Source organism: Xenopus laevis, chromosome 7L (genome assembly GCF_017654675.1).
Source record: "Xenopus laevis strain J_2021 chromosome 7L, Xenopus_laevis_v10.1, whole genome shotgun sequence".
In the NCBI taxonomy this organism is placed as follows: domain Eukaryota; kingdom Metazoa; phylum Chordata; class Amphibia; order Anura; family Pipidae; genus Xenopus; species Xenopus laevis.
Genome location: NC_054383.1, coordinates 113,000,267 through 113,021,456, shown reverse-complemented (window position 1 = coordinate 113,021,456; position 21,190 = coordinate 113,000,267). Strand labels below are relative to the sequence as shown.

General features: G+C 41.2%; 1 protein-coding gene across 2 annotated transcripts in view; it reads right to left on the bottom strand.

Moving 5' to 3' along the window:
* The window catches only part of megf8.L (multiple EGF-like-domains 8 L homeolog), a 37,246-nt gene extending 16,056 nt beyond the window's left edge, over nt 1–21,190 (bottom strand). The window contains exons 1-26 of one of the 2 annotated variants that reach the window (XM_018226307.2): nt 21,037–21,190; nt 15,621–15,822; nt 14,107–14,270; nt 12,717–12,920; nt 12,087–12,267; nt 11,185–11,273; nt 10,070–10,283; nt 8,753–8,933; nt 8,234–8,379; nt 7,994–8,119; nt 7,739–7,893; nt 7,530–7,637; nt 7,297–7,444; nt 6,796–6,959; nt 5,818–6,012; nt 5,371–5,571; nt 4,853–5,083; nt 4,655–4,773; nt 4,084–4,215; nt 3,151–3,264; nt 2,280–2,528; nt 1,958–2,142; nt 1,618–1,828; nt 818–1,016; nt 568–703; nt 222–436 (exon numbers count right to left, since the gene is read on the bottom strand). In XM_018226307.2, coding sequence (XP_018081796.1) covers nt 222–436; nt 568–703; nt 818–1,016; nt 1,618–1,828; nt 1,958–2,142; nt 2,280–2,528; nt 3,151–3,264; nt 4,084–4,215; nt 4,655–4,773; nt 4,853–5,083; nt 5,371–5,571; nt 5,818–6,012; nt 6,796–6,959; nt 7,297–7,444; nt 7,530–7,637; nt 7,739–7,893; nt 7,994–8,119; nt 8,234–8,379; nt 8,753–8,933; nt 10,070–10,283; nt 11,185–11,273; nt 12,087–12,267; nt 12,717–12,920; nt 14,107–14,270; nt 15,621–15,807 — 4,254 coding nt within the window. In that variant the 5' untranslated portion in view covers nt 15,808–15,822; nt 21,037–21,190. Of the gene's footprint in view, nt 1–221; nt 437–567; nt 704–817; nt 1,017–1,617; nt 1,829–1,957; nt 2,143–2,279; nt 2,529–3,150; nt 3,265–4,083; nt 4,216–4,654; nt 4,774–4,852; nt 5,084–5,370; nt 5,572–5,817; nt 6,013–6,795; nt 6,960–7,296; nt 7,445–7,529; nt 7,638–7,738; nt 7,894–7,993; nt 8,120–8,233; nt 8,380–8,752; nt 8,934–10,069; nt 10,284–11,184; nt 11,274–12,086; nt 12,268–12,716; nt 12,921–14,106; nt 14,271–15,620; nt 15,823–21,025 lie in introns of both variants that reach the window. The other variant, XM_018226308.2, reaches the window with a different exon arrangement.

Genomic DNA, 21,190 nt, shown 5'->3' with positions numbered 1-21,190 from the left:
ACACCCCTATTTTGTTCCACGTTGAAGCAATGTACTCTGGGAGTTGACATCCCTCTGCTTTCCAGAGAATCTGCGCACTGTCCACCATGGAAAGCAGAGGGCCTTCAATTCCCAAAAACCATCACTTCATGGAACAAGCTGACCATTTTGCAGTTGTAGAATAGCCAAGATGTAAGCACTGACATAATCAACTCCATAGTCAATCGTGAAACCTTTCTCACCTGATTGCAGACTCCCTGTCCATCCTCTGCAGAGCAGTTTTTGGGACACACTACACGTTGGCAACTTGGGCCAGACAGAGGGTTCCGGCACACACATCTATGCCCCTGGCACACCTGATTGGGGCCACAAGGTGGATAACACAGATGTACTTTATATGTGGCATTAAAACCTGCTGGTTCAGTGTTGTTGGCTTCATAATACACTACTAGGACACCTAAAAAAAAAAAAAAGACGTGGGTCAGTCAGCTGTGAAAAGCTTAGACTACAGGTTTGAAAAACACTGAAATTATAATGTATGCTTCATTCTAGAAAAAAGCGGCATATATATTCTTAAAAGCGATTTACCTGTAGTGGCCTCTACAGTTATCGGTGCTGCTCCACGGCCCTGGCCACAGAAAGCCCCAAGCAAACTGCGGTCTGACTGCAAGAGGCCAGTGTCTAGGAATCCAGGAATGCCATCAAACATGTACACATAGCTGTGCTGTGATCCAAAGCAACAGGTCAGAGATCCAGCAACAATGCAAGAGAAACAATATTTAATAATTTATATAATATTGATTTAACGGGGGGAGGGATGCTGAAATATTCCACTCACCGTGCAGTTAACTCTTATATCAGGCTGCAGAGTTAAGGTCAGTCTAGGACAGTTAACATCTGGGTGACAAGGCTTGGCATTTTCAGATACACTCAGCACCCACAGACAGTATGAACCAGAAGGAGAGCCCAAAGCAGAGGATGAAACACTAGGTATGAACTGTCGGCCCTGGCACTCTAGATAACATATTCCGCCACTCCTAAGGAAAGATGGATGCTCAGAAGATTAATTTTTAAACCAGGACAGCAATGAAGTATAACTACAATTTCTTGCAAATAAGCTTGACATTGTCGTAAACTATAAACCAATAGCAGTTTACAAAATAATTTTTTCTGCAAAGCAGCATCAGCTAATAAATATTTTAATGTAGTACTGAACCATATTACAATTTAATTATTGTATGTCTAACTGCCATCTCCCTGCACTAAGACATTTCATGTACGGTCAGAGCTGCCATTATAAATCATGGGGCCCATTACATGCAATTAACAAGGCACACCCCCACAGAAGACCCAGGTTATTAAACAAATGCCTGCGAAGGCCGCAGCCCCTGCCAACTATGTTTGTTTATACAGCAAATGTGATCACATTCTACCTTTCTTATAGTAAACCCATTCTGTGCAAGAGTTCCTTTCGGTGCAGGTTAGTACATCTGTCTAGGCCTCCTACAACCATGATTCCCCAAAAAGTATTCCCTCCTTAACGATGGCTGTGCACAGTTATACTACAATTAGTTGTCCCATGTATCCAGATTATGCATCAGTCACATCATGCTTCACTGTAAGACTTTTGAACTATACCTTGGGTCCCCATAATATCCAGGTGCACACTTCTCACAGCGATCCCCTTGGGTGTTGTCACTACAGTAACATAATCCTGTTTCTCGGTCACAGAAGCCCAGGTCAGCCGTCCCATGCTTATTGCACATACACTCTTGGCACCCAGGCTTTTGGATGGCACTTCCAAAACTGCCAGGCTGGCACTCCTGACAATATTCACCTTGAGTCCAGTCTGTTGCATGGAAGAAAGCACAAATCAAAGGTCCACATAAGACAGAGCATAGAAGAATGTAAAACTGAATCCTGTATTATCTTTCCTTCCCCTACTTCACAGACTGTCCATAAGCACTGTTCATCTTACCCTGGCAGGAATCACATTTGCCTCTGCCATATTTGCAGGTGCTGTGAAAGTGGCATCCACAGTCTACGCTGCATTCCACTCCACTATCATTCACAGCTGCATAATCCGATGTCCAGCCAAGGTCACACACACAAGTGTAAGAAGGAGGCCCACTGCAGGTTCCATGAGAGCATTCATTATAACACCTAGGGAGACGCACAAGACATTTTGTTACAGCTCAAAACACCACTAAGACAAATGCACCAGTTATCAGATCACTGGTCTATTCCATATACACTTAGGCTAAATAAGCAGTCATAGTAATGATGCTGTCTGCACTTACGTTTGGTTACAATGTGTTACGCCATCACCACTGTATCCGCGATTACAGTGACATTCATAGGATTCAGGAGTGTTTCTGCAAGTGGCATGCTGATGGCAGGTGGCCATCTCCAGCCTACACTCATCAACATCTGGGCAAGAGGAATAGGACCACTGCGCTGGCTCTGCTGGTGCAGTAAGTCCGGTCAGTGAAAGGGCTTGAGAGCAATTGGAATATCCACGCAGGCCAGAGAAATCTCCAGAGTAGCACCTTAGGGTGAGATTGAGAGGACATATATCCAACACTGGCCAGTATTGCATGCTGGTATACATAGACTGCTTTACAGAGCTATGACTAGTAAGGTTAGATTAAATTAGGCAAGCAACAAACAGGGTGACTTTATAAAAGTAATCAAGTATTAAAAGAAGATTCCCCATATATGGTCAATTTTTCACTATGTTGCACCAATAGAGCACAAGCTAGTGTCAAAGACACATGTAACCTCTCAGGGTTGGATCAAGGTATGTACAACATGCAGGCATTTTAATGTGTCTTGTTGTGTAAGGCCATACTGTCATAGAAAGCAGTTAATGTCTTTAAACTAGTTTCTGAAGTGTCATGATGTCCAAGGTCAGCTGATTTATACCAGCCCTGTCCCTGAATAAAGCCCATCCGTTAATCTGCAGGATTTAAGGGAAGTAGTCCTAAATTGTCCATTGATTAGCAAACCCAGCCTGTCACATAAGCATGACCCAAAACGGTTCTTGGCTACATCTACTCAAGGTGAAAAATATCAGACAGGCACAAAAGACAGCATCATATACAAGGTAGGAGCCTGTGCTTGTGTGTGAAACAGAATGAAAGATGTGCAATTGTGCATTATGTTTCTCACCTTCCCACGGTGGGGTTATCCGAGTTCCCACACCAACCACATTCAAAGCTCTTCAGACACTCACGGCATGTGGTAAATCCAGAGCAATCGGTGCATTGAGGAGCTGAGTGTACACTAAATTAGGGAGAAAGACACAGAATAGGGTGTAAGAGGAGCAGAGTAGAGAAGTTAAAGGGATTCTGTCATGATTGTTATGATGTAGTTTTGTTTTCTAAATTACATTGTTTACATTGCAAATAATTCACTCTACAATTTAAAATTTAATTCCTGAACCAGCAAGTGTATTTTTTAGTTGGAATATTGGTGTGTAGGCAGTCATCTCAGGTCATTTTGCCTGGTCATGTGCTTTCAGAAAGAGCCAGCACTTTAGGATGGAACTGCTTCCTGACAGGCTTGTTTCTCCTGCTCAATGTAACTGAATATATTGCAGTGGGGCCTGGATTTTACTATTGAGTGTTGTTCTTAGATCTACCGGGCAGCTGTTATCTTGTGTTGGGGAGCTGTTATCTGGTTATCTTCTCCTTGATCTATTGTTAGACTCCTGGGGGGAAAGGGAGGGTGATATCACTCCAACTTGCAGTACAGCAGTAAAGAGTGACTGAAGTTTATCAGAGCACAAGTCACATGACTGGGGGCAGCTGAGAAACTGACAATATGTCTATGATTACAATGCAGAATTCTGCTGGAGCAGGACTATTAACTGATGCTTTTTGAAAAAAAACTAATTTTCCCATCACAATATCCCTTTAAGATAGAAGAAAAAAACAAAGAGAGATGTAAAATAAGCAAAAACTTAAAGATGGGAGGAAGAATGGGCAATGGAAGCCAATAAGATTATGCTGGAAACAGAAGAGTGAGAGAAAATCCTTAATAAAGATAGAATAACTTTCGGCTCCAATGCAATCCCAGCTTCAGTATGGACCACAGACCTACCTGTCATACCAGTCTCGGCATTCCCCATAAGCATACTTTGCTAGATAGGCTGCAAAATAGAAGCACTTTCCTGTGGACTGACACCAAGCACAGTGACTGGAGTTGGATAGACACTCGGAACAGCTCCGACGTCTGAATAAAAGCAAAACAAAAACACATACAGTAAATATAATGAATACCCTCACAAAGCAGTAAGAAAATCCCTAGAATAAACACAAGCAACACATTGGTAAGAAATAAATGTGCCACAAACAGAATATATATCATCATAGAAGGACAATTTATTTCTATGATATGCAAGTGAATATCATAATCAGGCAGATGGAGGATTGGATGCAGGCACACAGAGTTCTAGGGTGGAAAGGAAAATGAACGATACTGAAAGAACACAAGCAAAAAGGGGGTATAAGAAAGGGCAAATGTAGGTCCTGAGTGGAAGAGAGAAAAACAATGATCAAGGATATAAAAGGCATAAGCACATAAGGTCAGGATAGTATAGGGAAGGAGATAGAATGATGGAGCAGCATGTATGACCTGTGTTTTCTGGAATCAAACATGCATGCATACTTACTGGTTGCAGGCCTTAGGGCAAGCTTCAGTGGTTCTGATAGAGTTACGCACTCGCCCTCTCCGACTGCACAGGGAATCCCCTTTCTTGCTACTGTGTGTTTGCCACTCACAATATGGATCCTACAAGTTCAAAGCAAATATAAATTAAGCCCTTTCAGCATTGCTAGCCCCACCATCCATTGCTACAATCAGCACGTACCTTAGCACAGGGCTCACATTCCCGGTATTCTTCACACAGCTGACAACTGCTAGGTGATAAGATTAAAGGGTTGTCCTTGCATGTCTCTGCCCCTTCTCCTGCAAGGCGCTGGTAACACTTAAAACTCTGGGGACACCAGCCACATCCTTGATCCGCCAGACAAGCCAAACAGGAAGGGTAGCCAGAGCAATTGTCAGATCGGTGGGGCTCCAAGAAAAGAAAAGAGATCTCCTAGGTAAGGAGCAGAAACAGTACATAAGTGAAAAAATATAAACATAATGGAAAATAATGCAGGAAAAGATGGTAAAACACAAAACAATGTAAAAAGTGTTGGGTGATATTATAGGCAGTTGAATAAATGGTGAAAAGTTTGCGGAGTCAAAACATCTATACCAACCAACCAGGAAGCATTTACTTGTCAGAAACAAAATACAGCAGAAATTGAAACACAACATATAGAAACAAAAACAATGACAAATCTCTGTAGCTTTTCCCATACTCTATAAGCAAGGACTTACACTGCCACCAGGAACACCTGTGCGGTCCCACATCATACTCAGCTCACTTGCATGACCATTCCCAGTATTGTTCAGATAGCCCTCGATCTGCACTGCATAACGGCTTCCTCGCTCAGCATTTGGGAACAGTTGCTCCCCACTGTTTCTCTGAAGGCGACGCTCCTCTTTTTCTTGGTGCGCAGACCAACGTCCAACTTCCTCCTGATGAGAAGCAATACATTTATGGTTACTGAAGAGAGAACACAGCAAGAAAGTTTATATACAGGCACCACTTTACTGTAGAGTAGATCACTATAGGAAGTGGTAACATCCAGGAGCATTTTCAGAGAAATTAGGACAGCAATCAAGATGTCACTGTGCTATGTGCTTAATAAAAACATCAAAACAATTATCCTATATCCCGAGAATACATTTGTAAGAAACAGGGAGATCACTAACTAAGCTTACCAGGCTAGAAAGGCTGCCAGGAGCACGACCCAAACGGGCAATGACAAAGAATCTCTGGATTCGAACCCAGATAGAGACACGTTCAGGTGAAGAGCCTGGACTCAGCATTGGGTAGAGGAAGCCTTTATATACCAGAGATACATCCATCTCAGTGCTGGGAGTCATAGATATTTTCGTATTACGTACAAGAGACACCTACAGGGGCAAAGTAAACAGATATACAATCTATTATAGGGATCCACAAAGGATGATAAACAGTATACAAAATTTGTGGCTTGACGATTTTCTTCCTGTTTTTCAATAGATTTAAATGTTGCAGTGCTATCTAGCCAGTTATTCATTATTATACATATTTTTTGTCTGGGGTAATAAAAATCCATAGGAGGACCACATCCCACCCATGAACCTCCAAGTTGGACAACCCTGATATATATATATATATATCATTGAGTTAGATATGAATTGTGATTTTTTTTTGGTCTCCAGTATAAATGTGTGGCAATGTCTGAACATACAAAGAGGAAAACCTCACTGTGGAGACATGGCTTTACTTGTTGATGCAAAGTTTTTTAAGTATGCAGTTGCCAGCAATGTTGGGCTAAATGGTTTAATCTGGGGTGTAACTACACAGGAAGACTACACAGGAAGACAACCCTGCAACTGCTTGTGGAGGGGTCCAAGTAGTATAGGGGACACAATATGACACTGACGGTTAAGCAGTTTCAATATATGTTTATGCAAAACGTCTCATTCCCAAACTGAAATTAAATTGTCCTGGGGCCCATGGACATCTATGTATATTTTGACCAAAGTAAGGTTGAAATTTCTCATTACTCCTGTTTTTGTTTGACATCTTCTTGGTTCTAGCATTAATACAAACTGTGAAAAATAAAAAAAGAAGGCCAAAAGCATAAAAATAAACAAACAAACAAAAAGGATATGTTATACACACACACACACACATCTGCTGCTTCTTACCCCATCAGGCTGAGATTCATTACGAGGATGATGGTAAGTGATAAGGTGAAGGCCTGGCAAAAAATTGTGAGTGCGGCAGCCATCCAGAGTGGTGACAAATGTAGTGGCAGGTCCCCACCAGCCATGCATTCCAGATATTTGTCCAACACTGCAGGATGAACGTTCTACAGGCAAAGAGAGACACACTTTTAAATGGACTATACCAAGTAAGATTCCCGATAAAGAGAACAGGTCTTTACTCTGCGATTAATTCTATACTTAATATTGCTTTGTAGAATTTCTGCCAACATTTATGCCATGCCACTAAAACATGCTTTAATATAGATACAATTCAGCTTTCAAAAATGTCTTGTTTCCTCATCTCTCAGCTTTTAGTAATATGTTTGAAGGAAATACAGCTATTCTCAGGATTAGCACAGCTAATCTCCCAAATGACCATGAACAGAGGAACATTATACCCTACTCACAAATTATACACATGGATTTTTCTTGCAGACTCACCTGAAATTGGCATGCAGGTTTCATTTTGAACACACCACCCAAATGAGCGTTTAATATGAGAAGAGGAAGTCATGTTGGTGCTAAACGCCAGGCATGATTGACAGTCTGAAAGGAGCCGAGCCAGTCCCAAGCAGCTTTTATCAGAACACTGTGAAAACAGGAGAGCCAGAGTTATACTTGAAAATAATGTAGGACAAATATGTACAAAGAGGAAGCATTAAAGAGATATATACATTTTTATAGGGCTGGGGAGTCTGGCAACTTGTCTGGCACCAAGTGCATTCTGGATCCTTTAAACATGTGATCTCATCCGTATACATGTGACAGTAGTCCAGATGATACTAAGGAAGAATAACAGATAGACACATTTATTACATGCCTCAATCACTCCCATGTACACAATATAACACAAACACCAGCTTTACAACCTCACTGTACTCACATCCTGAACAGCAGTCTGGTATACAGATACTGGCACCTTGAAGGCAAGAAGATCATCACGGGGAAAGCCACTGTACCCTCCAGCTATCAGCAAGACCCTGCCTTTCATCAAAGCAGCAACATGGGAATATCTCCCACCACCCATAGCTTGTTTGCCTGTAAATAAGGAAACAAACAAATAGCTGTGCAAATATTATTTTATTTCAAATCTATTCAGCACAAGGTGCCTGGTCTCTCGGGGAAATGGGACACTTACCCTGATAGTGGGATACGATCTGACTCATAATCTTGCTGGGAACCCACTGGTGGCAGCCGAGATGGTAAAAAAATATTTCCTCATCGTAACACTTTTCTTCATGGTGATGAATGTGTAGGTTTCCACCTGGAATACAATAAAAAACTACATGTAAAGCACAACAAGTAAAAAAAATCTGTTGTGTTTCATAAAATTTATAATCTTAAGACATCAGCAAGTGCTCCCCTGAGTTTGACTTACCATAGATCACCATATAGTTTCCAATAACTGTAGCACTGTGAAAAGCTCTCTCTCGAGGCCCCCGATTCCCATCTCGTGGTCTGAGTGTGGTCCAGTAATTTAGATCCACATGGAAAAGATCTGTGGTATTAACACGCACACTAAACCTGAAGCGATAAAAACACAGCAAATTCTTCAGAATCCAACCAAAGCTCTTTATTTTTACTTTTTATTTTTTAATTTAATGGGACAGCCAGGTTGTGTAACAATAGAAGTAGCAGATCCAGTGGCTGTTTGAAGGCTCAGTGAGTGGCCTATCTGTGCACAGTTTATGTGTGTGTGAAAACCTTCCGCAAGGTTTTGGCTAATAAAAGACAAGTAGATAAAAAAAAAAGTGTATGAATCAAACTAAGCTCTAATCATTGGTTACTATAGCCAGGTGCAGCTTTTCCCACTGTTCATAAATGAGTCAGCTAAAACATCCGAGTGAAACCAGCAGCAAATATAATAAAAGTTACATTAGCCTCTGTGGGTTGTTACCTTGCTGTAGATGGCCGATGCCCCCCAAAAATAAGCAGAGTGCGAGAAGCAGCATGAAACACCATGGAGTGACCAGCAGCAGCTGGAGGCTTCCCACCTCCTGGAAGGACCACTTCCCATTCCCAAGACATGAGGTTTAAACGGAACATCTGTGATGAAAATACATCCTGTGAGGTTCGACCTACAGACAAGAAAAGCAAACGAAACAGTTTAAACATAGAGTTCCATGTTTTTCGTTGCACATGTAATGCAGATTTCTCAAGCACTACACAGGTCATTTGGCCACGTTACCCATGCAAGGTGACCGCATTCGAGTCAGTGGGAAGAAGTTCAGGTCTAGCAGTAGGTCTTTTGACTACAGCTTTAAAATACTGTTTAACCCCATGTCATTTTAGTAGCGCAGACTACTGTAGGTGTTGAGTATAACTACTAGAGGACTTGGTTGAACACACTGAGAATTGGTTAGATATACTGAGAACAGTTGCACACTCCTTCAGAGAATAAAGTTTAAAAAGTTTCACTGGATACATAATGCTTAAAATTCAATATAGTCTATGGTTTTTAATTGTAATGGTAATCATTAACGTGATACAACAGTCTGGTGTGCTTGTTAGCAGAAAACTACATTGTCCGGGGCACTTTTCAGGGAGCACTATGGAGTAATCCTCTTTCTGCTATTGCATAAGTCATTATAATCACTGGGAAAGGGGGACTAACCCCCAGTGATTTCGACTTTCCTTGTCTTTTTAGCTACCTAATCCATGCAAAATGGCACCTTGTACAGCATGGGAAATTGATGCCCTTTGTACATACATGAAAATCCCTACATCAGTGCTGTCTGACCATCTCCACATACAAGCCTGGTTGTTTTTTATACTACTTGGTTGTGGGCTGTATTATATAAGGAAATTAAATGGCCCAGTAGTACCATGCCCATACAAAGGTACAATGCCACATACTGAATGCAATTATATAGGCCAGAGAACACCAAGGTGTTTCTGCAGATCGAAACACGTAGACAATAATATGGACGAATAAAGCTCTTTCTATTATCATGTCCTAATACACTGACTTGCCGTGAGTGCTTCCTCTAATGGTGATATGAGATGAACTGGTGAGCACCCGGCCTATGATGAAAGGTGTGGCGAGTGCCGATAAAAGGACTTATTTATGGACATATATTTATAATAAATAAGTTTCAGTAAGTCATGTCATGAGAGGCTTAATTAAGCAGCTATTGTCATTTACTGTATTAAGGATATCTTTTCCAGTTGGAATACCTTGGATCGTTACATTCCCAGTATTTGCGATACTTACCTCCAAACACATAAAGCCAGTTATCTACAGTGGCTGCAGCATGGTTTGCCACTGGAGGTGGATGCAGCGTGCTGTAATGTGTTAGCTCCATCCAGCGCTCTTCCAGTGGTAAGAACACCCACGTATCACCAGTCAAGTTTCCACCTGCCAGTTCCCCTCCAAATAAAATAAGTGTCCCATTCCACTCCACCACGATATGTGAATGGCGTGCAGCCTGCATGGGGGAAGACAGTGTTAGATGGTAAACAGAACAGTGCATGGGAAACATGCACTTACTCCTGTCTGACCCATAGAGCAGCTATAGTGCAAAAGGATAGAAGGCCAGATATCATCTTCAGTCATGACCCATACCTGGGTGAACTTATAAGGTTTTTATCAGTTTGGGCTGGGCCAGTGCAAAAGATGTTTTTTTTGTTTGTTATAGAATGAATGTATCACAGCACACATACAGCAGCCCTTTGACTAAAGTGAAGGAAAGGAACAATCATTTGTCCAGAAAAGCAAATGCCCTAATCTAGGAAAAGAACTGAGAAAGTAAAAACCTTTAAATAAATACTATTCCAATCTTAACAGCAACCGGCTAAACCAATTATGAAATGAAATGAAATACATATACCGAAGTACTGAATTGTCCTTTTGTGCTAAGTCCACATGCCCTGTGCTTGACACCCTACATGTAAAAATATGCCCAGAGCCATCAAGGTAACTTTATACATGATGATGTGTGAATTCTATAGCAATGTCATCCTCATAGTATGAGAGTATTCTATAAGCTTGAAATAGATAGCAGTGACACTTTAAGAAGTTCCATCTACATATCAGACACCACAATAATATTTTTTGTTGTTGTACTCAAAGGCTCTGTATCAATCTGTTTTCCAATAAAAGTGATTAGGCTGCCAAAGCAAAGAAGCAATACCTGTGCCCTTTCATATTATCGCGTAATTAAAAAAAAAGACATCTGTAGATTTGGAAATACACTTCTCACATAGCAAACAGTGTGCATAATAACAATCACATTACAAATGGGTCAATACGTCTACATATTAAAGCAGGAACTGTACTGTGAGGAAACTGCATGCAAAGTATCGGAGAGGTGAAAGCACTGAACTTACCGGGCGACCAGGATACATTTTTCTCTCCCAGGTATTAGAAGTGAAATTATAAATAAGGAGATCTCCCAATGGAGAATTTAAATCTGAACCTAAAAAAATATATATATGATATAGAATTATGACTCTCTTCCATGTTCTTCTATTTTATTATTTTTATTGACACCAAATTTTACACAATTACATCAATGAATTAAACTGAATACGGACTGTAACACAACTAGTTACTATTCAGACAGAAGAACTCGCCAGTTTTATAAAAGGTGCCATACACAGACCAATAGAAACTGCTGACTCCAAACTGAGTATGGGGTCTTCCTAATGGCCTATCCGCGCAAAACCTGGCCAAAAGTCAACCAGATATTAAAGGGGTGATTTACCTTTAAATTAACTTTTAGTATGTTATAGAATAGCGGCTAGCCAATTCTAAGCAACATTTGTTATTGCTCATCTTTCTATTCAGGCCTCTCCTATTCATATTCCAGTTTCTTATTCAAATCAATGCATGGCTGCTAGGATAATTTGGACCCTAGCCACCATATTGCTGAAACTGCAAACTGGAGAGCTGCTGAATAAAAAGCTAAATTTAAAAATAAATAATAAAAACTGAAAACCAATTGCAAATTGTCTCAGAATATCACTCTCTACATCTTTCTAAAAGTTAACTCAAAGCTGAACAACCCTTTTAATCAAGCAGATACAGAAACTCCATCAGGTGAGGAATGCAAAAGTGCAATGATGCAGTCCTATCCCGACACTAGTATGATCCAGTTAGTATAAAGTACAAATGATTAGAGCATCCCAATTTGACCCAGTGTGTTGGTGACAGATTATATAAAGATCCACCCTTGGCAAACAAGCCCACGTTATGGCCACCTACAGGCTTGTAATTGCAAGAAACTTACCTCCAAAAATGTAGAGAGAGTTAGTTGGTGGCAGAAAGGCACCAGCAGCTGCAGCTCGTGGGGTGAAAATGGGGTCCAGGCTACTCACATTGTACCAGTTCCCCGCACCCTGATTATCTGTCAGTGACAGGTCACACCTTTCCCCCATGTAACCAGATGAACACACAGCTCGCTGATTCTCCTGAAGAAAAAAAATTGTAGCTTTTTGTTGGACTAATGCAGAAATGTGAACATTTTGTTAATTTATAAGAGTCAAGTCAGGTTTATTTATTAATTTTTTTAAGTAAACCATTATAAGGTATGCAAAAAAGTTGTTGAACATTTTTCACGCAAAGAATACATTTTCCAGTAATGGTCGTCTATGGGGACATCTCTCCCAGGAAAAAATATATTTTCTCTCTTTTGTACAGAAAAAGATTCACGTATAACCACAAAACATATGAAAAATCACAGAACACAAAAAAAAAAAGTTCAAAAGTTGTCAACTAATTTGCAAAATAGTCAGCCACATAGTGTGGGAAATTAAAGGATGCATGAATATGGGGATAAATGGCACGTGTTCTGCTTTGCTGCCAAAGGACAGACTTGTGACTAATGAAGATATGAACAGAAAGGGTATTATAGTGATACCTGGTTGCAAATTCCATGCTGGGCATATGATCTGCAGCTGGGCACCTGACAGCCTTCTCCGCTCCAGCCCAGGTCACAAAGGCACTGTGAGTTTTCCTGGCATAATCCATGCCCAGAGCATCCTTGTGGGCATAGGGAAAAGCTGTAAGTGGCATTAAACCCCAGTAGGTTATAGTTTGCATCACTGAAGAGATGAAGGAGCATCTGGGGAAAAAGGAAAGAGTCAGTCAGTCTGATTAACTATATATATATCTATCTACTAACCTTAAGCTGGCCACAGACGCAAAGATCCGATCATATGAATCAACGTACGATCGGACTTCCCCATCTCCCGACCTGCCACTAACCATTCCGATCAAATAAAGTACAAAAGAACAGATCAGCCGATGTTCTGCACCTGACAGCAATCGTACGAAAGTTATGTCCGACCAAAGCTAGTGACAGTCTCCCTCTGAAAATCGTACGATCGGCAATACATGCAGAGATATTACCCGCAGCCGACAGAAATCTTTTAACCTGTCCGATCGACCAAACGGCCGATCTCCACCGGACGGAAAAATGTCAGGACTCTCACACACGGTCCAAAAATCGTACGATCAGATATTTGCGTCTATGGCCAGCTTTAATCTAAGCCTGTGGGACAGCATCAAGTTCCCTGGAATATGGCAGCTTCAGTTCATATAAACAACATAATTTCACACTTTTATCACACTACGATCATGCTCTTTTTCTTTCTCAGGGTTGGTCAGTGTTCCCAATTAGAGCTGACAAGGGAATTTCTACAAACCCAATGCAAATGAAGGGAATCACAGAACTCAAGGGCTCTTGCATAAGGCAGGCATGAAGGACACAATTAACCAAACAGATCATATCATTCCAAGCCTGGCTAATGCCAATAGACACTTCAGTACAGTGGCATAACTAGATATTACTGGGCCAAACAGCTAATTATTTTTCAGGCCCCCAAAATGTCGAGAGGTTGACCTGTTTTACCAATATTTCTCATGGGGCCCCTATACCTTCTGGCCCCACCTACAGCTGAAGGGTCTGCTTCCTCTGCAGTTACGCCCCTGCTTCACTACTATTATAAATAAAGGAAATTTTATCTAATCTCCGACTCTCTCTCCGATACAACAGTCCTTACCACCAGTGTAATAAAAGTCACAAATCTTACACCAATTAGTTATTTATTTTAAAACTGGTTCCGATACTGGTACAAACTTCGCCATTTTTACTGCATTACCCCTTTGTCCTCTGGTAGTAATCCACTTACAGGAAGCCATCAGAGTTTGTGATCTGCAGACCATCTGGTCTCAGGGTTTGTATTGTTGACCAGTATACAATAAATTAAACAAAACCTGAAAACTGGACAAAAACAGTAACCACTTACCTTCCCAGAGGTAGCCTCTAGAGTGCTCGGCAGGCTACTTCCACTTAGACTGGCCAGCAGTCGATCACTGTACGAGTCACCATCATAAACAAAGAGGTAATCATATGCGCACTCTGTCTCCATAAAGAGGAAATTTAGCAAAATGCGATAGTTGTCGTTGGGGGCTGCAGGTATGAAAAAATTTGATTTGTGAGGATAACTATTATATATTCTTTCTTCCATGAACTATTAAGGCTTATTTAATAAAGGCTAAGTGTTCTATCTGCAATCATATTTCCCAGCATGGTAGGAATAGTAAGCATGTGTTAAATGCTGCATGCTCCACTGGCATTACTTATGGTCACTGCTGGGTGAAAACTAAAGGCCCTCATACACGGGCCGATAAAAGCTGCAGACAGTCAGAGTCAGCAGCTTATTGGCCCGTGTGGGGCCATCCGACAGGCTTTCCGTCATATCACGGCTACATCTGTGCGTGTATGCAGTCCCGCGATCCGACCGCCCGCATCGGATGTATTATGATCCCTAGGGCCCACGATCGCATAAGCCCAATATCGCCAACCTCAATGTGGGCCTGGTTTAGCGACATCGCCAAACAAGCGGATCTCTACGTCTATGGCCAGCGGTGATCCTTGCCTTTTCACCGCCTGAGGTGGCCTTCCTTTACGCGCCACACCCCTCTTCACGGCGCTCACCTTTTCACCGCCTGAGGGGGCCGGGGGTGATGCATGTCGCTAGTGCAGAGAGCGAAATTTCGCTCTCTGAACTAGAAGAGCCGAATTTCCGGGTTGAAAACCGGAAATTCGGCTATTATTTACCAGGAGCAGCATTTTTGCCGCCCCTGGTAACCAGGGGAGCGCTGCCGTCTGAGGCGAGTGGCTCAACTCGCCTCATTGGTGGAGCTCCCCTGTCTATGGCTATGTTAAGATTAGTGCAAAAATCTGCAAACATGGCAGATCTAGTGTGAACCTTACTAGTAAGTAGTAAGGCACCCTCATAAAGTACATTGGATTTGCTGGATTCCAGTATGGGTAGCAAATAATTACATGGCACTGGGTATAGGTGCTAACCATGGTGGATGTTGGGCAGAGTTTTGCTTTACAGCGAAACGGAAAGGAGAGCTGAGGTTTGAGGCAAAAGTGCAGAAGCTACGCATGCTACAGTTTCTACAAAACCCCATCGTTCCTCTGTATATAATAATGCCTGTGGCAGAGTACATGTCCCCTGCCTAGTATACTACATGTTCTTTTCTCCCACAGTACATGTCCCCTGCCTAGTATACTACATGTTCTTTTCTCCCACAGTACATGTCCCCTGCCTAGTATACTACATGTTCTTTTCTCCCACAGTACATGTCCCCTGCCTAGTATACTACATGTTCTTTTCTCCCACAGGATCAAACCCTTCAATCCCACCCTGCCAACCAGATCCAGACACCTTACATTTACAATCTTTCTAAAAGTACCATCCCACCAATCAAATGAATGATTTCTGTCGCCTCCTTCGACATACTGTACCTTCTATTAACCACTCGCAGTTTCCATTGACTGAATAGTTCCCAGGACCATCGCTCACATATCCTGGGGCACTGCGGAGCCCAATGCGTTGACCTTTACAGTCCCCTGAAGTTGTCTGCCGGACGAGGGACAAGAGAAGAAAACTAAGGTACCAGCCACAGATCCAGAACCCAACCTGGGGTTCCATTTCTGCTCAGCATCCCTGGAATAAAAATAAATGTATTAGATTATGCCCATCATTTTTTTCTCTTAATTCCTGCTACAAGCCTGAAAGCAAATAAGAATTACTTCGACTGTTCTCTGTAATGAAATTAGTTGGCTGCTTGGAGAATAACACCCCAGAGACTAGTGAACCAAACAAGTTACCAAGTTAATCATTTTCAAGTCAGTGAGACAGAAAAAAACACAACAGGCACTATCATGATATAGTCAAAGGTCTTTTATTCTACACTAAAGAAAAATGCACTAATTTAACTTTCGGATTTTTTTGCGTGTGTAATTTTAAAGGGGTGGTTAACCTTTAAGTTAACTTTTAGCATGCTTTAGAATGGCTAATTCTAAGAAACATTTCAATTGGTCTTCATTATTTATTTTTTATAGTTTTTTTTATTATTTGCCTTCTTCGTTTGACTGTTTCCAACTTTCAAATGGGAGTCACTGACTAGTAGTGGGCAAATCTGACCCATTTGCTTCACCAAAAATTAGTGAAATGGCGAAAATTCCCCTAAATGCATTGAAGTCTATGCCGATAAATGTTTTCACTGATTCGAATCTATAGGCATCATTTTGCGGCAAAACTTGGGAGAAAAATTTCACTCATCACTATCACTGACCCCATCTAAAAAACAAACGCTCCGTAAGGTTACAAATGTAGTTATTGCTGAAATTGCAAACTGAAGAGCTGCTGAATAAAAAAGCTAAATAACTCAAAAACCACAAACAATAAAAAAACAATTGTCTCAGAATATCCCTCTCTACATCATACTAAAAGTTAATTCAAAGGTGAACAACCCCTTTAGTAAAATATCCATCTGGGTGGAAAAAACAAAACTATTAGGTTTTGTTAATCTTTTTAGCAGCCTTAAAGGGGTGGTTCACCTTTTAGGTAACTTCTATTGTGTTATAGGACGGCCAATTCTAAGCAACTTTTCAATTGGTTTTCATTATTTATTTTTTATAACGTTATAGTTATTTGCCTTTTTCTTCTGACTCTTTGTAGCTTTCAAATGGGCATTGCTGAATCCCTTCTAAAAAAACAAATGCTCTGTAAATCTACAAATGTATTGTTATTGTTACTTTTTATTACTGATCCTTCTATTCAGGACCTCTCCTATACAAATTACAGTCTCTTATTCAAACAAATACAAGGTTGCTAGGGTAATTAGGACCTTCGTTACAAGACTGCTTAAGATGCAAATTGAAGAGTTGCTGAATAAAAAGCTAAATAACTCAAAAACCTTCAATAATAAAAAATGAATACCAATTGCAAATTGTTTTAGAATATCACTCCCTATATCATACTAAAAGTTATCTTAAAGGTGAACAACCCCCTTTAATGACAACTAAACCCTAATGAATATGACTAGAAATGCAATACTGAACTTACTGCCCCATCCTAAAGATTGCACATCTCTTTAAAAAAATAAAGACCCACACCTTCAAAGTTGTGCACAGGAGCTCACCATCTTGGATTTTGTTAGGAGTGTCAGCGGCACCACCCAGACTCACAGATATAACCCAAATGCCCTATAAGGATCCTAAAGGGCAGAGTAGTGGTGCAGGGCAATACCAGAAAGAACACAATCACATTCTGTATAAATCCCTGTGATTCACATAGGAATGCACAAACAAAAAAGAATCTGAAAAATATTAACAGATTCACAGAAAATCAAATGACACCTGCATGGTGCTTTCCACACATCAGATTTATAAAACATCTAGCTATAGCACCCTTCAATGATCCAAAATACAGCAAAGTTGGACAGTATAGCAGTAAACACATATAGGGCTCACACACATTGCATTGTAATTTTAAGATGGTACAAGGAGAAGCTTGCAGAATTGATTGGGATTTTACAATAAACATCTGGGAAAGAGCAGGACAAGGAGAGACCATATTTATAAGCACTCTTGTGCATGGCTAGAGAGCCTTGTTCAGCAAATTGGTCTGGAGACAGTAACTGGTGTTTGGCAGATTATGCTGTTCTAATGCAGAGAAGAAAGGCTTGAAACTCCCCCCAGTGCTGACATACTGAAATGAACCTGCAGATCTTTCTGCATTATCTTTATTTCAAATACTAACTAATATTAAAAATCAGCTGGATAATTTAATCAGCTTCTTTTTACCCTTCATTTGACTGTCAACTCTACAGATAAATGCAATAAATACAGCTCCACAGAGACCAATACATTTGCAGTGGGCAATATTGATGGCCACAGGTCCCAAAAGCCTAAACCAGTGTTCATAATATAAAGCTTTTCGCAGTAGTTTTCTACATAAACAGTATGATATCCAAAGAGTGACTACACAGATGTAAGCACAAGGTGCATTTTCCCTATAGAGCAGAACATAAACCATTCTGTACTTTTTAAGGATGCCAAACCTGCAACTACCTTTAACTAAATTCTAACTAAAACTCGCAGCAGCCTCATACTACAGGTTTGGGATCCGTTATTCAGAATGCTCCAAATTATGGAAATGCCATCTCCCATTGACTCCATTGTAATAAATCTGATTTTTAAAAATGGTTTCCTTTTTCTCTGTAATAATCAAACAAGAGTTTGTACTTGATCCAAACTAAGATATAATTAATCCTTATTGGAGGCAAACCAGTCTATCAGGTTTACTTAATGTTTATTTTTTAGCAGACTTAAGTCAAGGAGATCCAAATTATGGAAAGATCCCTTATCCGAAAAAACCCCAAGTACCAAGCATTTTGGATAACAGGTCCCATACCTGTACTCGCAACCTGGTGGCAATGCAATAACGGGAAATTATTTTTTCTTACATTTACAGTTTGTATCTGCTCATTCAGTAGCTACAAATAAACAATTTCTTAGCAACAAGAAGTCCAATTGTACGGGGTCGAACTGGGCCGATGAGACACTGGGAAAAAACCCGGTGGCTCTGGCCCTCCAGATAGCGGGCACAGTAAGATAAAATAAGGTGAAGGGGGAGGGTGTTGCGGCCAAGGTGGGGGGCCCAGAGATGGAGCCAGGGGTGTGGGTATATGCTTTATAGAATGCTGGGGGCATATGCTATATAGAATGCTGGGGGCATATGCTATATAGAATGCTGGGGGCATATGCTATATAGAATGCTGCATGCAGGCCTTCATATTAGGCAAATAGGCAGTACAAGTTAGTGCACATTCGTGACATGCATTATTTTAACATTGTTGCATTTTTTATTCTCCACAGTGTTACAAAAAATATATGGACACTTTGTTAGTCCATTGGGAATTCAATTTAAACTATACCATTAGGCAGTGATCCCCAACCAGTAGCTCGTGAGTAACATGTTGCTCTCCAACCCCTTGGATGTTGCTCCCAATGGCCTCAAAGCAGGTGCTTATTTTTGAATTCCAGGCTTGGAGGCAAGTTTTGGTTGTATAGAAACCAGCTGCACTGCCAAACAGAGCCTCAATGTAGGTTGACAATTCACACAGGGGCTACCAAATGGCCAATCACAGCACTTATTTTGCACCCCAAGAAAATGTTTCATGCTTGTGTTGCTCCCCAACTCCTTTTACGTTTGAATGTTGCTCACGGGTTCAAAAGGTTGGGGATCCCTGCCATTAGGTATTGAATTGGACACTAATGAATTGGACATTTCGGATTAAGGTTTATGCTAATTTCACTATGGGTGGTGATGTACCTATGTTTCTTTGTACAGGTCACTTCCTGTACCACACCTTAAATTTGGGATTTTGCTGAAATGTTTCACACTTGACACAGGGCCTCATAGGCTCGAAACATGTGTGGCAAATAAATAGTTTCTGAGCAGTTAATCTCTAAAGTAAGTGCTTATTCATGTACACTCAATATATTTGCACCTTAAGGGTAAGGGCACACGGGGAGATTTAGACGCCTGGCGACTAATGGCCTCTTCTTCTGTGAGACAATCTCCCCGATCTGCCTTCCCCTACCTTGCCGACAGTTATAATGAAAAATCGCCAGCGCAATGGCACTCGCGGCGCTTCGATTTCCAAAGTCGCTCGAAGAAGAGGCAATTAGTTGCCAGGCGACTAAATCTCCCCATGTGCATGTACCCTAGGCATGGAACAAGAATACTGCCCAATTGCTAAGTTTTTGGGACTCTCAGTTACACCCTTTTTCAGGGGTGAGGTGTTTGTGTGTGCAGGTCTGAGGCAGCATTTTATATAGTAAACGTCTTTAGGTTTTGTAAAGAGCAACATGTCAATATGTTGCCCTATAACCCAATTTCAGCTTGAACAGCTGCTCCCTTGGCTGCACAGAAGCATAAATATATATTCTGCAATAGCACTGCTGAAGCTCATACACTCTTGCGACCAGAGATTATCTGTGAAAGTGCTCTGGGTACAGCAATGTCTTTGCTTTGCTATTAGTATGTGAATTGTATATTTGGAGGGCACTCTCTGGGCTTTCTTGGGGTATATGACAATGGGTTTGTGCTTGAGGGGAGGGGGCTTGCAAAACACCATTAACGGACAGGGACTAGCGTGCGCATTTAAATGATTGCATATCTATATATCACTTATTAGAGTTTCTTACAGTCTGATGTAACATAATGTACAATCCGATTTAACACAATGGTGCTGTAGAATAATAATAAATGATTTCTCTACCACTGAGGTTTGCCAGCCTGGGGTCAATTTAATTAGAAGCCAATTACACCTACTACTTGGGTTGCCAGTGCCACCTGGCCGGTATTTCACCAACCTGGGCGGTAAAAAAAATGTTTGATCCCAATGTTATTAATAGGGAAAAATATGATACATATATAAAAAGGCCGGTATTTTTCTGCAGAAAAGGCGGCAGCCCTACCTATTACTGTATTACTGAGGGAACAACCCCAAAATATAAGGGCCTTTTTGTTATGTTAATAAATGCCCAGAAGCATGAGAGAAATAAAATGATATCTTGATCAGGATACAGGTCACTGAGGAGGGGAAGGAGCTATAAACCCTACAAGTCATAGGCTCAAGGCAAAAAGCCAGAGCATTAGGAACCAATAGAAACGCTTCCCAGTATCTACTGCAACATCCATGATAAGATAAGAGGCGCTACTGACAGCAATCACTGCACTGACCGCACAATCAGCGGCTTTGTAAGGAGACAAATGCATAACCGGAAATACACGCGCGCCTGCGCACTAATGCGCCTCCATCACCAGTTATCATTATCATTCGTACTGATCGTACCGCAGGCTCACCTCTCGGTTCCCAATCCGCTATTTGCATCTGCACTCGCTCACCCTGATGAACCGGAAACAAAACTTTACCAGGCCGCCGGAAACAAGCCCAGAGCTCCGCCCATCTTCTGGGAGGAAAAAAAAAAAAACAATGACCCACTGGCATCACGCATTT